The sequence below is a fragment of the Clytia hemisphaerica genome, unplaced genomic scaffold, assembly GCF_902728285.1.
Source record: "Clytia hemisphaerica strain Z4C2 unplaced genomic scaffold, Clytia hemisphaerica genome assembly, whole genome shotgun sequence".
NCBI lineage: Eukaryota > Metazoa > Cnidaria > Hydrozoa > Leptothecata > Clytiidae > Clytia > Clytia hemisphaerica.
The window spans coordinates 630070-652706 of record NW_027103761.1 but is presented as its reverse complement, the minus strand read 5'-3'; the positions used below and the strand labels follow the sequence as shown (position 1 = coordinate 652706).

The 22637-nt window shown below is 36.4% G+C and overlaps 1 protein-coding gene across 1 annotated transcript; it reads right to left on the bottom strand.

Moving 5' to 3' along the window:
* Window positions 1-444: 444 nt before the first annotated feature.
* Window positions 445-6857, bottom strand: LOC136805646 (tropomyosin-2-like). Its single transcript, XM_067062222.1, has 2 exons — window positions 6255-6857; window positions 445-1268 (listed from the first exon to the last, which is right to left on the bottom strand). Exons 1-2 carry the CDS (start codon window positions 6843-6845, stop codon window positions 519-521), a joined length of 1341 nt encoding a protein of 446 aa, XP_066918323.1. The 5' UTR covers window positions 6846-6857; the 3' UTR covers window positions 445-518.
* Window positions 6858-22637: the final 15780 nt, after the last annotated feature.

Genomic DNA, 22637 nt, shown 5'->3' with positions numbered 1-22637 from the left:
AAGTTATCCCAAAAGATAATTAAATTACAGTGCAAATTTCTATAATTGATGCATGTGCTGGAAATGAAGCAACACGTGTATATGTCAATTAAAGTTTATATCAAGTAATCATATTTCTACAAAAAAAAAATTCACTTTTTACAGTTGCTAATGGCAGAAAATCTTGTAACAAAAGTTCTAAAACACAGATAAGCTTGATATTGACTCCAATGATAAAGCACTGATTTGTTCACCAAATGAATGAATAAAAATAAATAACATTATGATACAAAAGTACTAAAGTTTCTTTGAAAATAGCGAAAACAGAATTAAGGTTGGAGTTAAGAAAGTCAAGCTACTAGGTATTTACTAGCAAAAAGTGCATGCAAATTTCTGAAACGCTCTACTGCATCAATATCTCATTGAGAAACTTTTGATATGAAATGACAGTACAAAAGTTTGGCGTCTTCTAAAATGACACTTTTTTCTAGTTCGACTGCAAAAGGTTCTGTGTAGTGCAAGTGTGTTTTGTTCCCAAATTAATCATCAATATCGCAATCATCCATAGCTTCCATTTCATCTTCAATTTCTTTGCTCTTAGCGTTCCATGATTCAATTTCACTTTTTGCTTCCTTGATATTATTAGAAAGAACATTGCATTGACGTTCAGCTGCTTCATATCTGACTTCAGCATCCTTAAATCTACCTTCAAGCACAATCAAGTTCTCGGCGTTTTGTTCCTCTTTTTCTGCGGATTCTCCTTCTCTTTCTTCTAATTCTCTCAATCTGCTTGATGTTTCATCAATGGTTCCCTGTAAGCTTTCAACACGCTCTTCCAATTGTTCGGCTTTCGATTTGGTTTTGTCAAGATCACGTTGTATGACAACTTTCTTTCGGGCAGCTTCAACTTTCTTTGTGTTGGATTCTTCAAGCTTGAGTTTAGCTTCCTTCACTTCATCCTCGAGAGTTTGGATGCGTTCGTCTCCGGAGGTTTCTTTTTCTTCCAGTTCTTTTCTGCCTTCCTCGAGGGTATCAAGGTTGCTCTTGACATCTGCTAGTTTGCCTTCATTTTCTTCTATTCTGGCATTGACATCATCAAGCTCTTTCTCTAACAATTTGATTCTTCTCTCAAAACTTTGAACCTCACCCTCAGCTTTCTCAAGTCTGCTTTGGGCTTCAATAGTTGCAGCTTTGTGATCTTGCTTTCTTCCATCAGCATCATCAATTTGGTTTGAGATTTCAGCTAATTTAGCTTTGAGTTTTGAGAGTTTTCCACCTTCCATTTTGAGAAAAGATTATCCAGATGTTTTGATTTTTGAGGTGACAGATGTTCAGCGTCCAGCAACAAACAACAACTCCAAGCTTTCTCCGCTCCGAAAGTTCAACTAATGACAACTATCCAGTGTAGTTTGTGAAGCAATCTTGAATTAAAGCAGTCTTATGTATTGTTACTGAGGGCGTGATACAAAGGGAGTATCAGATGGACAACATCTATTTCTCCATTATGAATGGCTAAATAAGCTCAAGTATTTATCAAAACAATACAGACGAAGGCTGGACAATCGACGACCGCCATTATTGACCTTATATGGAATATCAACCAAAACAAAAATGATTTCACTGGATTCGATTCAGAAATTTCTAGCGTATCTCTAATTATCGACGTTCTCCTTGATTCCCCTGTACCAGAGGACGTGCACGGCTTTTTCCTCGACCTTTTCGAATTCAAATCGTCGTTTGATGGTTCGGACCTTTATATTTCAGTTATTTCATTCATACACATGAAACGTTTATTAGGAAACTTTTTCTTTTCCTTGATGCGTATAAGAAGCGTAAAATTCTACAAAAAACAAGTAAAAAAGGGCTATGAAAAAACGTACATTTTTTTTGTTTTGTAAAAATTTGTGCTAATTTAAAAGTCCTCTATTATGGTTTTGTCCGTCCATTTTGCTTTGGATATTTTATCGTTAGGGATTTTTATCAAATTCTACTCTAACTAATACAAAAGACAGTGATATAATTTTAAGTGCTTTAAGTAATTATCTAAAAGGTAGTGGATAGATCAGATGTGCCTTCGGCGCCTTTGCCTTTTTTCTCTTTAGAACCCCGCAAAGATGTCACCACTGGAGAGGCTATTGGCCCTCTGAACCCCTGCCACCACGCTACTGTTAGGGGCTAAGGTGGTAAACTGTGTCAAAACTGATGGTATTAGAAAACAGGGGTGTGGTTTTACAAATTTTAAGATAGTTCAGCGCCGCAGGCGATTTTTGGAAGTTTCTTTATGAAGAAAACAGTTCGGAAAGATTATAAACTTACCGAAATACCGAAGTTTTTTTATGCAATTTACCGTCACCGGCAGCATTTCAAATACCGGAATACCGTACATTTTTTTTCGAAATACCGAAATACCGGACAGTAAAAAGGCCGATACCGTGTCACCGTAAACCTTGAACCTTGAGGGGGGCCCCTACGTACTATGTGGACGGCCCCATATATAACGCAAACATCACTACCGTGAATAGCACAGGTCAAAATCATATATTGACATAGACTATAATCGTCTAATATTGACACTGTGGCCGACGAATCGAGATTCTATTCAGCGTGCAATCAACAAAGACAAAAGTAACCATGACGACCATCCAAGATCTTGGATGAGGTTCAAAGTTGATATTTTTATTCCCGTCGTTGAAAACACAACTAAAAAATATCATCAATGCTTTGTAAAAAGAGTCAGTGATAGAGAATCATAACATAAAGTTTGTCTATTATTTCGATTCAATTAAAGTGACATTTCCATAATTAAAAGTTTAGTAATTACTGTTATACATTTGGGGATCATGTAAAAGATTTCTTTCGAAATAAACTCATTTCAATTACACTTGGAGGTTTCTGGGGAATTCTACAGTGATTAGATTGACACATGCGCGATAAAATTTCTATTATTGGTCTTCAGAGGTTAATATATTCTTTGAAAACTTAACCTCTGATACTCAGGGTAAAGCATCACCGCTGAAAATATTGTGTCCGTTATCCTTTCGATTCACCCACCTGTATAAACAAGAATGATTTCTTAGTGACAATCAATCGTAAGGTAAAGGGGGGGGGCGTACGGTTTTTCGGAATTGCGGAAATCGACCCTTTTTTCTTCGGAATTTCGGAAATCAGGTAAAATTCCTTCGGTATTTCGGAATTCTGAAATTGTTTCGGTATCGGAAATCCAAGAACTTTGCTTCGAAATTTCGGAATTCATACATGAAAAATGAAATTTGATGAAAAGTTAGTAACAACGAGGAAAAATACCCAAAAAAATTGGTATCGGAATTGCAAGTATTTTTTTACAGAATTTCGGAAATTTTGGCAAAATTATTCGGTATTTCAGAAATCGCAAACCCCGTATGCTCCCCGGTAAAGGGAGTTACGCACGGAGGAGAACGAGTCTCGTCGTGTTCGCAAAGCGAAAGGGATTTTATAGACGCCCCAAGCCCACCAAGTTATGTTAGAAGATGTTTTTGCCCCTAGGTATATAATAAAACATATAGTCAATAGGTATATCTGCTTAATATAATAGTCGTATGTTACTATGTATGTCTCAAGCCTTTCTTTGCAGCGTTTTGATTTTAACTAGCAATTTTAGATTTCCGTAAATTTTTTTCCGGGGGATATGTTTTGGTTTTTATCAGCATTTTAGGCCTAATTAACACAGATGACATTGGTAATTCTTGCCACCTTGATTTAGTGTTCATATGACTTTTATAGATGTTAACAATAAAACTGCTCCATACAGCCCATACAGCTACAGGGGGTGGACGAACCTTTTCAAGTCAAAAAAAATTATTGAAAATGTGTGGATACCCTCTGGAACTTGGCAAAATTTGCAAATAACCCTTGGAAAGATTCTTTTAATACCTTTTAATAAATATAGGGTGGACGAACTAAAATCAGTCATTCAACTCCTGGAAATTTTAGAATAACTTTTTACCTTAACATTTAAAAATGAAAAAACAAACCCTTGAAATTCTTCTCAAATTGCCCTCTGGAAATGTTCGTCCCCGACTTCTGGTATGGATATAAAATGGAATGGCCCCATATATGCTGTGAAAAACTTACACATTCCACTACTACACTACATTGAATTTTGAGTGATCTTTCTAAATTTGTCGTATTTTAGAATTTAAGAAGCACCTTTACTATTTCTCAGGTTATGGAAGACTATTTTGAAATTATAAACTAAGACTTAATTTTCGATTTTTAGGAGAAACATTTCCAATGATTTTCAAAGATTTTCATACTCTCAAACTCAGAGTCACACTCAAATGTCTACAGAAGATGGCTAGAAATCCTTTTTGTGGTGGAAACTAGAAAGGCCTTCTTTTTAACTTATAAATCTTTTTTTAAATATAGTTTCAAGAGCAGCCAACGGCTAGAAATTACAAATTGTCTGTTTTGAATGGTAACTTTTCCTGGAAAAGTGTATCCGTTCTTTTTTTGCCAGACTCTTGGACAAATGTATCTGTTCTTGAAAAAAATTAAGTCTCTGGAAATTTTCATCTGTTCCAGTTTAAATCACGTATCCTGGAAAGATTCATCTATTTAATTCATATTCTTTAATGCCTTTAATTAAGCGCCGAGATGCTCCTGGAAAAACAGCATCTGCATACTCTGTCTAAATTTGGTCCTGGATTTATTAGACAGGGGACATCTAAGGTTTGCTGGAAAAAAATGCAAATTTTTTCAAATTTATTGCTCCTGGATTTTCGGAACAGATGTTTTATACTCCTTCCTAGATTTTTTGAAGTGCTTGGAAAATAGCTGGATTTTACTCCGAAATTCCCTCTCCTGGAAAAAAAGAACAGATATTTTGAAAAATTCCTCCGCTGGCGCTCCTGTAGTTTATGTGATTTATTCGATGTAGGTAATGAATTGGTGAAAAGTCGTCTGTGACGACGCTGAAAAAAACGACCCTTACCGTCCGCATTTACCCAGCACAGACCCATTAACCCTTAAAAACAGTGTTTTTCAGCCAGAAGCAGCTGTTTTGATCTGTTTTGTCCAGTTTTTGCCCTTTTGGAAGCTCAATATCTCGAGTTAGATACTAGAATCACCTATACTCACAATATATCTCGAATCTTAATTTTTTGAGAGCTTTCCAAAAATATACAACAAGTCTCCGTTTTCTCAAGCTAAAAAATTCATTAATTTTTGACCCTATGATTTTTGCCTGAGACCGTCATATTTGTCCGAAAATCACACCAAAGTGTCCAAAAAAAAAATTGGAACCTAAGTAATTTTGATTCCCCTACCCCTTAGCTTTCAAAAAAAAAAATTTCCCCTTACTATATCCCGTTTTCTGAATTAGAGCTAAAATATTTTCAACCGAAGAATTTCCACAATTTCTATGTCAAAAAGTTAAAATTTCAGCATGAAGTAGACAACAAAGTTTTATTTCTAGACCTAAAAATTTGATAATCACAATAAATATTTTTGATTAACAAGAAAATAAAGACTTTCATGACCCAAAATTCAACTTTGAGGACCTTATTTCGAGAGTTTTTGTAAATTCATTCAAATGGTGGAAAGTAAACATTGATTTTCGGAAAATTTCTTACAATAACTTCTTTAATAAAACAAAAGCCGATGCTTCAAAACTAAATCGATTTCCTGACTATAGGCCTTAAACCTACCGTATCAAAATAAATTTAAAGTATATAAAAATATGATCAACTATAATTTATTTATACAAGCAATATCGCTGACAGTTCGTTTCCAAGTTAATTTCCAAAGCAATTTATTGAATTTTATTGAAATGAAATGCTCTGAAACTTGACCTTACAGTATCATCACTATCACGAGAAATAGTGTCCAAGAGAGTCAAATTATGCTTAGTCCTCTTCTGGTACTGGCTTTGTAAGAATTATAGATTGGGCTTTTCCAGAAAAATTGGAATATGGGGGTGAAGGATAGAACAATTTTCAGTGATTTACCCCCCGGACAACGGGTTACACCACGGACAAGCATCAGTTAACCCCCCCCCCTGGACACCAAAATCTACCCATGGACATCGCAGATTTACCCCCTGGACAATGTAATTTTTAGGACTTTTTTGGGACCCCTGGACAATACATCCTCCCTCCACCCCCCATGAACGGATTTTTTCTGGAAGAGCCCAATGATAGATTTTAGACACCATACCAGTGGTAATATTCAATATTCAATAATCACATACTTCATTCACACAAAAATCATCAACCATTTACGAACGCATTTCAACTTCACTTGTCCTTCTTTTTCGGAGGAAAGAACACCAACACAAAAGCCATTAAAGCCACTGATAAAACAATGGTTACTCTCAACGATTGTTGCTTTGATTCTTCCCTTGATATATTTTGTCTCAAAGAATCTTTATTTTGTCGATGGTTTCTTTTTTGTAAAGAGCCTTGATAGTGTGATTTTGTCCAGGTGTCAAATTGCTGACTTCGTTGTTGTATAGAACCTCTGACACTATCCTTTTCGATAACATCAGAATTGAAAACACTTTTTTGGTTCTTATAATGATTGTGTATCTTGAGTTTTTGATCGTACTCTTTCCGCCATTTATTATTGCCTAAAATTTTATAAGCTTCGTTCAATTCTGAAAATTTGGCATGTGTGTCGGAAGTATTTTCAGAATCCAAATTTCGATCAGGATGCAAGACTAATGATTGTTTGTAGTAAGCTGCTTTGATTTGCTTTTGACTAGCATTGGGTGATACTTTTAATATACTGTAATGATTAGAACACGAAACATCTCCAGAGGATAATTGTCGTCTTGCTGATAAGCTCCAAAGTAATCGTTGATTAGATCTACAACACCATAAAAATTTCATATCACTTTGTCACTGAAAGAATAAAAATAATATTAGGTCAATCATTAAAATTCTGCAAAAACTAGCCACCCAGGCATCGCATTTGATCACGTATGTTCCCTTCAACTAACAAGCAATGATTCGATGCGGGTCGAATGAAAATATTGTATGCTAGTTAAGAGAACGTACTTTTGAAAATCGTACTGACGAAATTTTGACGAAGTATTTATATTAAATATCATGTCACAAAGTTAAGACGTAAAGTAAAGAAGTATATATTATCAACTGATGAATGCATATACAAGAAACGTAAAGTATTGATTGAGAAGAAATACACCGTTTCTTTTATCTTTATGTAAAGAAGTATATACATATAGTTTTGGAACAAAATATGACAGTTTCAAGAATCAAGGATCCATAACCCACCAAAATACAGAATCTTAACCCTTGTTGCCAAGAGCCAAAAGAAAGCAAATTGAAATATTCATACTATGGACTGTGTGAAGTGTGCACCAAATATGAGTTGGTAATGATATTTGGTGGAAATTTCCGCATCGTTGATGACGTTATCGCCATCTGATGACGTCATCATTCTTTGAAAATACTGAAAATAGAACCCCCCTCTTAACCTTTTTTCACTCTAATTTTTTTGCTCAAATTTTGTTGAGTAAATCCACCGTGACAAGTATTTTTTGGGCAGAGGGTCAAAATAGAAAAAGCTATTGACTTGAGATTTTGACAAGTGTTAAAATCAAAGGAGTGTGGTCGTGCTGAAAGTGAGCATTTTGGGTAAAAAATACCATCAATCACATGACAAAATTGAAATTTTGCACACTGTCTTAGATGGTCAATATCTATCACTGGTAAAAATTACAAGTCAAAAGCTTTGGTAGTTCCTGAGTTTCTGAGGTGGTCATCGTATTTTACTAGCCGATCTGCAAAGTACCAAATACTCATGGGGATGATCTTTTTCTGTTACTAGTCTCTTTTATTCGAAAAATCAACCTTCAGGAACAAAATGACACGTATCTTTTTAAATTTTCCTTTCAGTAGAGATATAAACCAAACCTGAGTGGAAAAGGAGCTAAGCTCATATCCTTCAGGAATAAATTTCAGTCATATCGAAGGAGTCAATCAGTCAATACATGATTTTAGACAAATTTTCATTCTAGTCTGTAAAATACAAACCAGACAGGTGGCCGAACCAAAATTTAACAAATCATCTTTGATTACCCATATCTACAAATGGTAAAAAACTTCAAGGTCATAGCACTTGTCAATCTTGGGATGATTCCAAGATGCTTCCCTTAGTAAAATTGGAAGATGCTCGAAGTGTGTAATTAACATAGAGTTTCCACAAGTTTTCAAAATTTGGAAAGAAACTTCCAGTTCCCCTGCTTTTCCCTGAGTTCTTCTAAAAGCCTTCATTTTCAAGGAGTTTCAGCTTCTCCAGGGTCTATATTTAAACCCAGTCCGTCTCAAGAAATTTTTTTTTTGTTTTCTATAAAATTTCAAAATCATTTTTTTTAAATCATTTTTGGATTTTTAGTGACCCCCCCTGCAAAGGTTTGTTTTTGCCGTAACTGTAGTTCGCAAAGAGGAGCATTGTAACCATACTCTTAGGTGCCAAATAAACGGGGGGGGGGGGGGTTCGAATAAACGGGGGGGTTGGAAAAAATTTTCAAATCAAATAAACGGGGGGGACCTAATTACCGGGGGGGTTGGAAAATGGACTTTTAAAAACCCTAAAAAGTGTCAAAATGGACTAAATTTAGGCTTTTTAGAGTAAAACAAGAAACTTTCCTTTTGGGAGCTGGGAATTTTTTCAAAAATTAATAAACGGGGGGGTCCTAATAACGTCCGGGGGGGTTGGAAAAAAATCGAAAAATTAACAAGCGGGGGGGGGCCCGTTTATTTGGCACCTAAGAGTAGTCAATACAAACCCTGGTCTTGAAGCTTATTGTTTTAACATTTTGTCAGCTTTTCCCTTTGTTAATATCGAAACAGAAAAATCAACTTAAAGCTCAGTTTTTGATCACGTTACCACCGAATACTCCTCTTGGAATTGGTTAAAGATTTAATCACACAAGTTCACAATAACGACTTTCTTTTTTATTACGGAAACCAAATGAGTGAGAACAAGTCATTTTTTGAAGCCTCTTCGTAGGAGAATGTGTTTTTCTAAAAGGAATTTTATAACACTTCATGGCAGATTAAAAAGACAATCAGAAAACGAAAGCTTCTTCGCTTTTCATTTTCGCATTTATGGGGAAGAATAAAATTTGCAGAAGATGCTCTATTCGATATGAGGATTCCCATTTCCGTAAAATCGCGATTCCCCATGGTTGGGAAATGGTGGCTATGGGTAATTCCTTTGTTCTTTTGCTATTTTCTTTTGTTCTATGTGACGTAAAGACGCTTCACAAATCGAAGTACTTAAATCCACTAACTGTATGTTGTAACCTTTGTACACTGCCATTTTGCAGAGTGTGGTACGTTTGCTCGAGATCTCACAAGTGCACAACTCGGAAAAAGTCGAGTGCGGGTGAAAAATTTGAGGTTTTCAGGTGCAAGTGCAGACGGTTTTTTAACCCCAAGTGCAGAGTTGTGCTATTTTATCTCCTCAAGTGCAGCTAATTTTAGCAATTTTTTACCTTTTTGGGCCAATTTTCAAGGTATAGTGCACCTTGTCCAGATTTGAGTTTGAACAATGAGTTCGCACCATTTATCGAATCAAATACAACCTGCAATCTCCCAACCGTGGCTTAACCAACGATCCAAATACCGGAGAAGAAGCTCAACGTAAAACAGCCACACAAAAGAACATTATTTTGGAACGAATGCTTGGTTTAATATCCCAGTTCGCTCCATCGCTTTTACGATCAGATATCATCAAACGCTCTACCAGGCTCTACCAGCCTTCCATGGATCTGGAAAAGGATTCGGAAGCATTACTCCTTTTGTCAGTCAGAAGTCAACTTTCTCAAAATTTCATCAATCAAACGACAGGACGGTGAACGATATGAGACTTTATTCCAACGCCTTATAGCCCATCTCCATCTTGAGGACAATCTTCTTAAAGTCAATTCAGGACTACTCCATGACGGTGAACCAGTCGAACAAAACGAGGAAATGTCCCCAACAACGGAACGTTTAGCTGCGTTTAGCTGTCTACCTTTGGCTAAACCTTATTGATGAACGTTTGCCAGCCTATGTCTCTCGTGTATATACCCATGATTTACAAACAAAGTCACTTAAGGATATATAACCACAAATTTGTTCAGCAATGAACTCGTTACTACTTGAATTAAATGCTCAGGAAGACATCCAAGTTCAGTACTCAAAATCATCCTTCCGCCAACGCCCAAGACAGAGTAATAATAATAATAATAATAATAAATAATAAAGCTTTACAGGTTTGCAGGCCACCGTGAAGACACATGGGCCTCTATAAACCGCTCGTACTTTTTACAATGATCTTTTTGAAATAGAGTTTTTTTCGCGGGCTCCCCCGGACTTTCCATTTTGTGTTGTCTTCCTTGATTTTAGCATTCATTTTTTCGGCTTCCTTACACCATTCTTTAATTATCTGTCTTTCATTTTTGGTCAAATCCTCTGTCACTCGGTAAGGAAAGCCTTTTTCTTTTGTTATTGCTTGCAACACTGTGTTCTTGCCCTCTTCGTTCGTAAATGTGACTTTAATTGATCGGTATCTCGCTTTATCTTCTCTTTCTTTCGTAAATTTCCCGATCCGCTGCGTCTCGGTAATCTTTATATTCCTCAGATGGAGCCGCTGACCAATAATTTTGTCATGGATAAATTCTTCGTCCTCGATTTTTGTTTCTTCTTCAGTTTCATCTGTCGATTCATCAATCCCATGAAAAATTAGGTTGCGTGCTGTAGATCGAATCAGCTGCTCCTCCTGTTTTTCTTTTCGAATCGCATCTCCAATGTTTTTCTCGATGTGTTTGGATGTGATTTTAGCGTAGCTCATTGGTGGTCTTTTCTCTTCTTTCTTTTCGATGATGCTTTCAATCTTCTTTTCAAGCGTGGTTATTCTGGTGTCGATAGTTTCTTTCATTTCGTTGACCATAACATTGACGTCTTGTGCTTTCAAATAGTTTCTTTCATTTCGTTGACCATAACATTGACGTCTTGTGCTTTCAAATGGTTTATTTCTTCGCCCTGCCTTTTCATTATATTCTCACAAGCTTTGATTTCGTTTTTGAATCCTTCAATTTTTGATGATTCATTTGAATTATACCTTTCCATTACCTGTGGTGCGATTTTGGTACAGTTTTGACACTGGAAACTTCTTGATTTGTATGACAAGCATATCTGGATCTGGTAAAGTGGCAGTTCTGTACAAAGATAATGGACTAAACGGTGGCACTTCCTGCATTGTAGGGTATCCTTTAGTGCGTTTTCTTCATTTATGATGCACTTTGACGGGCTGCAAAAGTTGTTTATTGCATTACGTTGATATTTACTATTAGTATTACTTCAAGACGTTCGATTCTTATTGATGCCACTTTCGTTCATTTGCTATTCAAGCATTTTGTTGTTCATCGACCAAACCGTCACAATTGAGAAACATTTATATACATGAAGAAGATGAAGAAGATGTCACACCACGTTTTTTTTAACATGTTATTCTTTCTTGTATTTTATAGCTAGCTATTACTAATACAATAATGACCGGTTAGTGAGGGCTATACTGAGAAATATTGCTCGAGGTCAAGTAACCGGTCATTATTGTATTTGTTAACCGTTTCCTTCAGCTTCGATTGATTTTTAGCGCTTTATCCAGAAAAAATACCATAACTTGGTCTAATGTTACACCCCTTGTCTAATTCTGACACCCTTTTTTAAAGCTGGAAATAATAGAAAGGTTGAAACTATTTTTATTTGCATGATGGTAAGAGTAGCTGGGAGACCCGACTTCTCTGTCTGTGTGGTTTCAAAAAAATATCAAAGTATAGACCATCGTTGTATAGACACAGTATAGCCGGGAATTATACAAGGAATTTGATTTGCTAATATTTTATTGTTATGATAAGATAAACAAAAGTATGACGTCAAACAGCTCTATTGTTTCAAGAAGTGGCGCGAGCTTTTAAATTGTTTTGAAAAGATAACGGTTTTTTCTTTTGTGATTTGAAGTGATTTGAATTGAGTCAATAATTCCATACTCTGTATTTCAGTGAAGTTGTTAGGATTTTGACAGGATAGAAATATTTTTGTAACAGAGTATGGTCTCCAGACTATGGTAAGAGAGGAAATATCTTTTTTCAACCAGTAAGTCCAACTTTCATATTATTCCTTTCTCTTCTAAAAAACGGTGGCGGAATTAGACGAGGGATGTCCATATTAGACCAACTTACGATAGCGAAATAAAGCGAAAAAACTATAAAGCAGTGAAAAGAGATAAAAAATTGTTATAATTTCGGACGTCAGAAATAAAAAATGAGAAAAATCATGTCAACACATTGTTAATTTTCCTTTAAAAAAATGACGTCACACACAGTGAATTTTCCTAACGACGGGCAACTCTGGGTCAGTGTAGGCCCGTCGTCATGCGAAAAGAACCATGCATTGCGCAAAAAGCCATGTAGCCATAGCTGTCAACTTCAGCTCCCAAAAATGTGGGAGAGCTTCAAGTCGGAAAAATTTTCCCCGCTAATCCAATTTTTCCGAATCGGAAAATCAGGAAATCGAAGGAATTTTATCAGAAATTTGTTTCAGGAAATTGGGGAAATCATGGAATTTTTCGTCCCAATTTTCCAAATTCAGGAAATTTTGCCATGCCGCTTTTTCAAAATTATTTTATTTTTTCAGGAAGTCGGAAAATTTTCGGAAATGCGGGATATGCGGGAATAAATCCTGAAAATGTGGGAGATTTGGTTGAATTTTTTTCCCGTGTGGGAGAAAACGTTGTTGGCATGCGACCAGTCTGGAAATTGCAGCTTGTGCCCCGGATATCTCCGGCGTAGATTTGAGGTTTGAGATCTGCTGCCTCCAACTTTTCCCAGCTAAGTTGGCGCAGCTCCGGCGTAACATTCCCCTCCTTTCCAAGACCAGACTAGGCATGCAAGAGTTCTCCCGCCGCCCAAAGCCAAACCGTAAGTTGGTCTAATGTCGACATCCGTCTTCTAATTTCGACACCCTTCTTTAGCAGTCTGGGAAATCCTCTCAATTGCACGCTTATGTTCCGAGGGCGTAAGCGCGCAATTGCATGGTTATAATTTACGCCCGCTCCCGACCGGCTTGAAATTGCTTAGGGATTTCAAGGGGTTCAGAATTCTCTAATTCGGGCGAAGGCATGGTTTAACGGGCAATCCATTTTTATGGAATTTTCTTCTACGATAAATTTTGAGTAAAACTGCCCTAGCGAGCGCCTAGGCTTTTGAAATTCAACAGAGCTTTCGGAAGGAATTGCGTGTCAAAAATATAGGAAATTTTAAAGCGTGCAATTGCACGCTTACCGCAAAAGCCGTCACCCGTCAATCTTGCTTCACGCTTACCGCCCGTTTCAGAACAATTTCGATAAGCGTGTATAAAAATTCTGCCCTTTTGATAACCGTGCAATTGCGCTCTTACTGCGCGCTTTGATAAGGCCGATGAAATTTACATATGAGTTTACCGTTGTGAACTTACCCAAAAATAGATGTGGCATGATTTGATTATTCATTATTCATTATTTTCCCAACAGCACCTTATCCACCATTTCTGCCAATCATGCTCTCTCAAAATAAAAAATTTTGCTTCGCTTCAACCCTTCGCATCTTTTGCGAACGAAAAATAAAGATCGATTACGACCCTCGACATGGCCCGAGAATTCTCGGGCCTCTTCGGGCCATGTTAAATGTTAAATTGATTCAGCATGTCCAGTCAAACAAAATAGTACAAAATAAGATTTGTCTGTTTTGTTTATATCGCTCAAAAAAACTTTCCGAGCTTCCCGTGGACCCGCTTCAGTTTAAAACCAGGACCAGTTTACTAGCAAATATTTCCACCCTAAGTATATTTATAACTATGTTTTCATACCAAATAAGACATTTAATATATATATGAATTTACAACATGAACATTCATATATTTAATATAATTAAGAGAAACCAAGTATTTTCTCAAAGAAAATGTTTAAAAAATTCAGTCCTGAAATTACACGCCTGTTTAAATCATGTTTTCAAAAATTGGCCCGCGTGTGGCCCGTGCGTGGCCCGCGTGTGGCCCGAACACGGCCCGAATTCTCGGGCCAGCTCGGGCCATACTCGGGCTTTACGCGAATTCCAATAAAAGTTTTGGCCCGAGAATTCTCGGGCCATGTCGAGGGTCGTGATCGATTGCTACAGTGGCGCTAGATTTTGCAAAAAACTAAAATGGCGATCAGGGCGGTTTGGCAGATATATGGGCGGGACGCCCACTGCAGTTGTAGGATTGAGGGCGGCAGCATTTTCTGTAATAAATCTTCTTTGTTTACCCGTGTAAACATGCGATGCGTAGAGACGATTTTAACAAAGATAGAGGTTGTAGTTGTAAAGAAATATGGAAATAATGAAAAATTTATGAATTTTGAAAATAATGAAATTTTCATGCGGGTGCTTTTTAGAGATGCGGGCGGCCGACGGTAAACTCATATATAAATTTCATCGGCCTAAGCGTGCAATTGAGAAGATTTCCCAGACTGTTTAGAGATATAGGAACAATAGAAACTGAGGAAGGTCGGAATCGCTGATTGACTTTGATTAGCGCGATGAGATGAAAAATCTTATAGTCTATCAGTGATTTTGACCTTCTTATTATTCCTATCTATAAAGAAGGATGTCGAAATTAGAAGACGGATGTCGACATTAGACCAACTTACGGAATGCGGGAGAGTTGACAGCTATGTGTAGCTTTGAAAAAGTAACCGGTTAACAATAAACAATAATATTGCAGTGAGTTTTGTTATCCTTGTTTCACAAAGGAATCTTGTTCTCCTTGTTTGGCGGTGTCATCAAAAATTGCATAATTTTTAATAGTATAGCTATATAGAACGAGAGAGGAGAGGAGTGGGGGGACAGGCTGCTGGTCTATAGCATAAATAGGAATCACAAAAATGGAGAAAAAATATAGGGGACCATTGTTAACCTTATTGCGAAGCGAATATACATGAGCGAAGCAGTTTTGCTATAGTGTGTGCGTACCTTTAAACTCTATATACCAGGGAAGCGCAGAAGGAAAATTAAGATTTAGTTCCCATCTGTTAAATGTAGATAAGTATTTCGTTCAAGGTTGTGTATCTTGTCCAAATATAGGTATCAATCTCAGTTTGGTAGATAGTTTCGTTAATAAAAAATTTATCTTCACGGCACCGAAAATGTCCGAGTTAGGGTTTTTTTCCAAAAGAGACATTTCGTCGTTTCCGTATATCTTGTATCTCTTCCTTCACCTATGAGACAGCTGATTGGTTGATACTTTCGTACTATCAGACAAATGATTGGTTGATATTTTCTTTGTTATGGTTTCGATCTTTTTATTTTTATTTATCGAAACCATTTTGTGAATTTTTTATTCTAAGAATATTTCCTGGAAGAATTTTCTCGACCTGGAAGCTTTTGGAAAACTCTACCAACTAGCTACCAGTTTAGTGAATTTGTTGCTCTGCTGTGGCGATTATCATTTGGAAAAATCATATAATTAGTTTCATCCACCATAACATTTTGGATTCAACAAAACACAACACATAACTTTGTGCACCAACAGGGAAGTATATATTTGTTGACTTTTCCTCACTTTTAGCAGTGGGAAGGAAATTGCACTCCACCTTTTACAGTCATAGTTTTCTTTTCACTTGAGAGAGACTTTTCTTGACACAATAGTTAAATTTCCCAGCATCCTGTCTGTCTGTCTGTAACTATCTGATCTGATTAAGAAATATCAACACACACTTTTTTTAAATAAAAAATTTGATGTCCGACTAAAACAGAACAATCCTAAATATCCACTATTTCTATATTTCTCTCATTGTGTTCGTCAAAATGTGACAATCAAGACTTTTTCCACTAGGGGCTAAAAAATTTGGGCCAAAATGTCTGCTTTTTTAATTCTGTTACTCAAGCATTATATATTCTGTCGAAAGTTTTGTGACTTTGTTTATAATTTTGACATTAACTGTGTTAACTCAGGAAAGTTAATGATTAGGGAATTGTTTATCGCTATGTCAAATGCACCGATTGAAACATACCATTTGATTCCTTCTTTTTGTCGTGGGCCGGATTATGATCACAGTCACTTACAACAGTTTGATGCTCAAAAATGTCTAATATAAACCGCGAAATTAAGCTCCCGCGAAATTTTCTGAAATCGCCAATCCTCGAAATTAAATTACCGCAAAATTTTTCAAAAAAGGCGAACTGCAAAATTTTTCATAATTTTCAACATTTCTTTGAAATACGTGTATAGTTTGTGAGTTTTCATAAGATTCACTGTCAAATGTCAGCCTCAGGTTCCTTATAAAGGTGTTTCTTATAAAAAACAACGTGTAGTCAAATAAAAAAAATCAAATATTTCAGTGATCCGCGAAATTTAATTCCCGCAAAATTTTTTAATACCGATGAACCGCGAAATTTAATTCCCGCGAATTTTTTAGAAATCGATGAACCGCAAAATTAAATTCCCGCGAAAAAAACAATTTGACCAACCGCGAAATTAAGTTCCCGCGAAAATTTCTTTCCTTAAGGTAACTTTCACTGACCAACGATGTAAAAACAATAGATAACCAAACTACCTCTAGAAGGCAATGATTTAACTTTGTGTTAAAGTGTGCCAGGTCATTTATTTGAGGGCTATGCATGTTAGCCTCCAGTGATGCAAGTTACCCCATCTCACGGTATATAATTGTGCTTTAAATGTGGAAAGCTGTCAATTTGGAAATTTTCTTCCACGTTTGTCTAATACTCTCGGTTAGTAGGGGGGCTTGGAATAAGCAGGGTGCAGGGGGTTGGAAGAAATCTCAAAATTTAATATGCGAGGGGGGAGGGGTTGGAAAATTTTGGAAAAATTAATTAGCAGCCCCACCCCCCGGCTACCGTAACTTGGTCTAATGTCAACACCCCTCCTCTAATTCCGACACCCTTTTTATGGCCTGTCGATATTAGACCAACTTGCGGTATTAGGTACCCGACAGTATGGGAAACTTTTGTTGTCGACTTGAAGTTTTCTTCCACATACGTTTTTTTCCCTTTGCGCATTCTTTCAGATTACAAAAATGTTTCCCATAAGATTTTTTTCCCTTCTTGCAATCTGTTGGAAATTATGATCATATGAAATTACTTTGTCCTGTTTTGAAAGTTTTTTCCTTTTTTTAACATTATTAATTATGATAATGCAAAATGACTTTTTTTTATAATGAAATTATTTGTGAAGGTGAAGCGTGACGCTACAGATCAAATCTGTGTTTTGACTGGACTCACCAACCTTTATGATTATAAGGGTACAGTTTGTTTTTTATTTTTTTAAATTCAAAATGCCCTGAATGTGTTACTGTTGTGTTTTCATCTTACTTTTCTTATTTTGTTGCTTCTTTAAACTTTTTGCTATTTATTCTAGAAAATGAAAAATAGAACGGTTGAAGCTTCATTTTTCATCAATGAGAGAATCTACAGATGTCATTTTTATAGAGAGGGACTATAAAATTTTTGCGAATGATAGGATATTCGGAAAAGTAAGTAAAACTTCACAAATGCCATTGAATATACAGTGTTTGTATGTCTTAAATTTTTTGCTTGCAACTTGCGAATCGAGGAGGCTCTGGATCGCTTCGCAACTTTTATATATATACGGCTTGTCTTTATATCGTAATATCTTAACTTGAAATACTTTACCAGCACCATGAACAGAATTTGGAATCCACAGAACTTCAGCAAAAGATTGAACCAGGTGTTCCGCTTCGTTCCCGCTCCCGCTCCCGTCACTGCTTAGTTTGTTTGGGAATCCCGATTTTCTTTATTTTTACAATCCGATATCCCGTTTTTGTGTAAACCTCGGAACGATCTTTGTTTTGAAATCATGGGTAAATGTTAAATTTACAGACCAATCTTATTCTTTTACAAGAACCCAAGAACACGGCAAGGAATCTCATTCAAAACACACCTGGCAACACACGTTTTCTTGACCATTGACCTCTGGTGCTGGTACAGTTTGGTAAATTTAATTCTCAGTTTGAATTGTTTTGATCACTTAGACCAGGATGATCAGGGGGGGGGGGGTCAGTGTACCAGAAGGTGGCATGTTTCCTATCCTGGGGTGGGTGTTTGAGAAAAAAAATTTCATGTACTACCTGTGTACTATAGTTGGGGTGTTGGGTCCAAAATCGATTTTGATTTTTACTACCTTGTACCAAAATAGAGGTGTAGGGTCCAAAATCGATGTTAACAGTATGGAAACAAAAAGGCAGTTACATCAATATGCCAAAAATATTTTGTTCAACCACCTTCACTTCAATGCAAGATAGGCCACCATAGAATGAACTTCCTTTTATAGGATGAACCATATTCATGTGGCTTTCAGCCTTGCACTCCATCCAGTACAGTCAAGTATCAATATTTGAGCCAGACGGTACTAATCGAACGCTTCAATTACGGAAGTAATCGAAGATAATCGAAGTAATCGAATGATTACTTATCGATTATTACATTCGATTAAATGTAATCGAATGCGTTCGATTACAAAAATCGAATGCATTCGATCACTGAAATTTAGTAAATCGGGTGAGTATTCGATTACCCGTTCGATTACTTTTCAATGACCCTTCGATGACGTTCGATGATAACCCTTCTATGACGTTCGATAACCCTTCGATGACTTCAATAACCCTTCGATGACTTCGATAACCCTTCGATGACTTTGATGACCCTTCGATGACTTTGATAACCCTTCAGTGTAGCTCTAAAGCTCTAAAACAGCATCTAATAACATGAAAACCAGAATATGATTCTTCTATGGGAATCAAAACTATAAAGTGCACTTACAAACATCAATTTGTCAGATCTAACAAAATTAATAACCGCACTGTCATCATTAACAATAAAACAAACGATTTTCTGTCAAGAGCCTTGTAAACATTCCAACAACTTCCATCGAAATGATCTATCATAGCTCAGTCTACAATTTTTAGCGCAGTCCGAGGATTGAGCCGAGAACGCTCCCCGAGCTCCTGCGCGGGTGACAAACTTCAATTCGAATTATTTGAAAAATCCTTTACTAAAGCTGTCAAAATTGGAAAAGCGTGTGGGCTTGATATGATTACTGCTGAAGATTTAAAAATTAACGAATCAGCGTCAACTACGGGTCTGTTTCAAGTTTTGAAACAAAGTGTTCAAACTGGGAAATTTCCTACCAACTGGAAAATAGCTAGAGTCTCATGTGTATTCAAAAAGGGCTCAAAAAGGGATTGTTCAAACTATAGACCTGTTTCTTTACTCAGCATACCAAGCAAAGTAGTTGAGAAATTTATCTGCTCTCAGCTAAATGATCATCTTGTCACATTTAATTTGTTAAATGAACACCAATGGGGTTTTAGAGCAGCTAGATCAACTGAAGATCTACTATTATACTTGACTGAAACATGGTATAAAGCCTTAGATGACAAAAAGGTTGTAGGAATACTTATGATTGACTTTAAGAAGGCTTTTGACAGTGTGTCTCATGAAGTGCTATTGAATAAACTCTCTGCATGTGGGGTGTCGGGGGATTTCCTCGAATTCATGATGAGCTACCTCAAAGAAAGATCCCAAATCACCAAAGTGAATGGAGTTGCATCGACCAAATCCTCTGTTGAATACGGCGTTCCTCAGGGATCGATACTTGGACCTCAATGTTTCTCAATGTACGTGAATGACATGCCAGATGTTGGAGATGAGGAAATCAACCTATATGCAGATGACTCTGAGACTTACTCGATAGCTGACACTGTTGACGAAGTAATGATTAACTTGCAAAAACAAATTGAACTAATTGCTAATTATTCGTTAGAGAACTGTCTTACAATCCATCCAGATAAATGTCAAATATTGATATTAAGCAAACAGAAGTTCATTGGTCCCCTACCAGATGTTAAGATCAACAACAATTCTATCAAAATAACTGACAAAACTAAATGTCTTGGTGTGATTCTTGACAATAAACTATCATGGGGCCCTCATACGGAAATGGTGTGTAATGCCTTTAGCAACAAACTTAAAAACCTTTACAAAATGAACACCCTTGATAAATATACGCTTAGAACAATCTATAATAGCGGTATTTTACCATCAGTAATATATGGTATCTTGATCTGGGGGAATTGTGCTGATCACCTACTGGACGATATAGAAAAGATCCACATTAAAGCTGCTCGTTTCATCGAACGAATCAAGAAGAAAGTAAAAGACTGTGAAGTTCTCGCTCAAGCAAAGTGGAAGCCTCTTGCTTTCTACTATAAGAAACATCTTACATGCAAAACTTTTAAAATCTACAACGACTTGACTTCACCGTTATTGAAAGAATTCATCAATAAATCAACCAAAACAAAACGCACACGAAACGAATGCAAAATCGACCAACCAGCTTTCAACTATGTCGGATACAAACGCTCTTTTGCCTACAGAGCTTCAACATCGTGGAACCTCCTTCCCCTATGTGTTAGAGAGAAAAAATCTTTAGCCACTTTCAAAAAGGCATTACTTGAATCAAAAGTTATACCCAAAATTAACTTTGGCTACAATTCGACATCCAGGGCTCGTGACCCGGAAAATTATCTATACTATTAATATTTTATCTCAGTTTATATATCTTATACATTATATACATAGAATTTTTTTATTTTTATTTTAAACTACATAGAATGGATCCTGCAGTCAAACCTACATTTAAAATTCTCACAAATTTCTCTAGTCTCTATCAACCTATTCATGCATCCTAACAAAATCTAAGTTAATACTTAAATCTCAATAAATTAAATTTTTCAAAATTTTGAGGACACTAAGATTTTGGTCTCGGCCTCTAATGTTCTAAATCATTTTATATTTTAACTTATTTAAACAATAATAATAGTATATTTTATCTTAGATTTATAGTAGGTCCACATCAGTGGTTTTTCACTGTCTGCTAGTTTGTATTGACCTTCTTTACCAAATAAATTAATTAATAATAATAAAATCTGTCAATCATTTTCTCAAGCGAAGAGTACGCGAAGCGATTCTAGCTTTACGATAGTGCCGCGGATCATCAATGGATAGTATTCAATTTTCATTATCCCTTTATTTTCATTCCTAGAACTTTTGCAAAAAAAAGGAAAAATAGAAAAGTTGTATTTTTTACTGCTCTATTCACATATTGAATTTGATAGATCTTCTATGTGGCGTTTTTTTGCAAACTTCAAAAAACTGAATTTTGTCCCGCCTTTGCGGGACTTTGGCTTAAGTGCTTGAGTGCAGCATAAGGGTAAAAAGTCCAAATATGCGTTTCCCGTAATTTTTGTATGAAGAGTTAGGTCTATACTGCCCTTTGATGACTTCGATAACCCTTCAATGACGTTCGATAACCCTTTGATGACTTTGATTATCGCAAATTATTCGATTATCTTCTTTGACTACCCTATCATTCCGCTATGCTACATTCAACTGTATTGTATTACTTTGAACAAACACCCGGGGCGTTTATTTAACTTTTTCGATTTAGGAGGGGCGTTTATTTGAAGGGGCGTTTATTCGAAGTAATACGGTATACCGTTGTTTTACATATTTCCTTTCAGTTTCCCGCACTAAGAAGAAGATTCCTGTGACACCGGATTTATCTACCGGATAAAGACCAGAACTCCAGGTAGTTAAAAAACGAGCTTCGAAAAATTACCGTAAGTGGTAACGTAAGTACGGTAATTTTTCGAAGTACAATCCAATAGTTTCCTTAACAATCAAAAGCGCCAAAATTGTAAAAACGGGGCTTTACCGCAGCTATCCGAATTTTTGGATTTTAGATTGTAATGGAACTACTGTATTGTTGAACTTATAATAGGTAAGTACGTTTGTTTCGGAATTAAACACAAGACTTCCGTACCTTTAAAAGAAAATTATTTTCAATCTTACACGAAACGACGGTAATCAACCATTCCATAAGGGAAATAACTTTTTCGCGGGATACTAATTTTTCGTGGAAACTACTTTTCAGGGTTTTTGGCAAAAATCCTGGTCTGTAAAATTTGAATGGCACTAAGCCTTAAGATTTGAGGGGCATTTAAATGATGGATTGAATCTAACACTTTCTTTGTTTTCGCGCAACATATTATTCAAAATCACGCCTTTCGGGCGGGAAATAAGTTGCTTCATTTCCAATCCAAGAGTTTAAGGTCTTACCCCTTCGGAGCTTTTAGCGAGTTGCCTTTGCACTTTTGTGGAATGTAAAGTGGCTGAAGTGATTTAGAATAACCCACAGTTTTGACCCGCAAAATTCGGGACGATAAAAGTACTGATTCAGCGTCGTCCTCAGTTAAGTCAGGATGTAGACAAATTAGAACTTCACCGTCTCTGTCGCAGAAAAACACACATACATAAACTGTGTAAAGTCAATGAAAGCAAGGCAGACTTACTAAGCAAAGAAATCGACTTTGTTTCTAAAAATAGAACCCATTTCCTTTCCGCTTGATTTTTCTTACAAGAAGCATAACGGATATACCAAGCGACGTAAGTCTAGCTTGCTTTCCGTTTAGCTTGTAGAATAGTTCCGTAGCGTGAACAAAGGCTCGAGAAAGTTTGTCCGTCATGGTCATTTATCTCTATCGATACTTAACCTCAC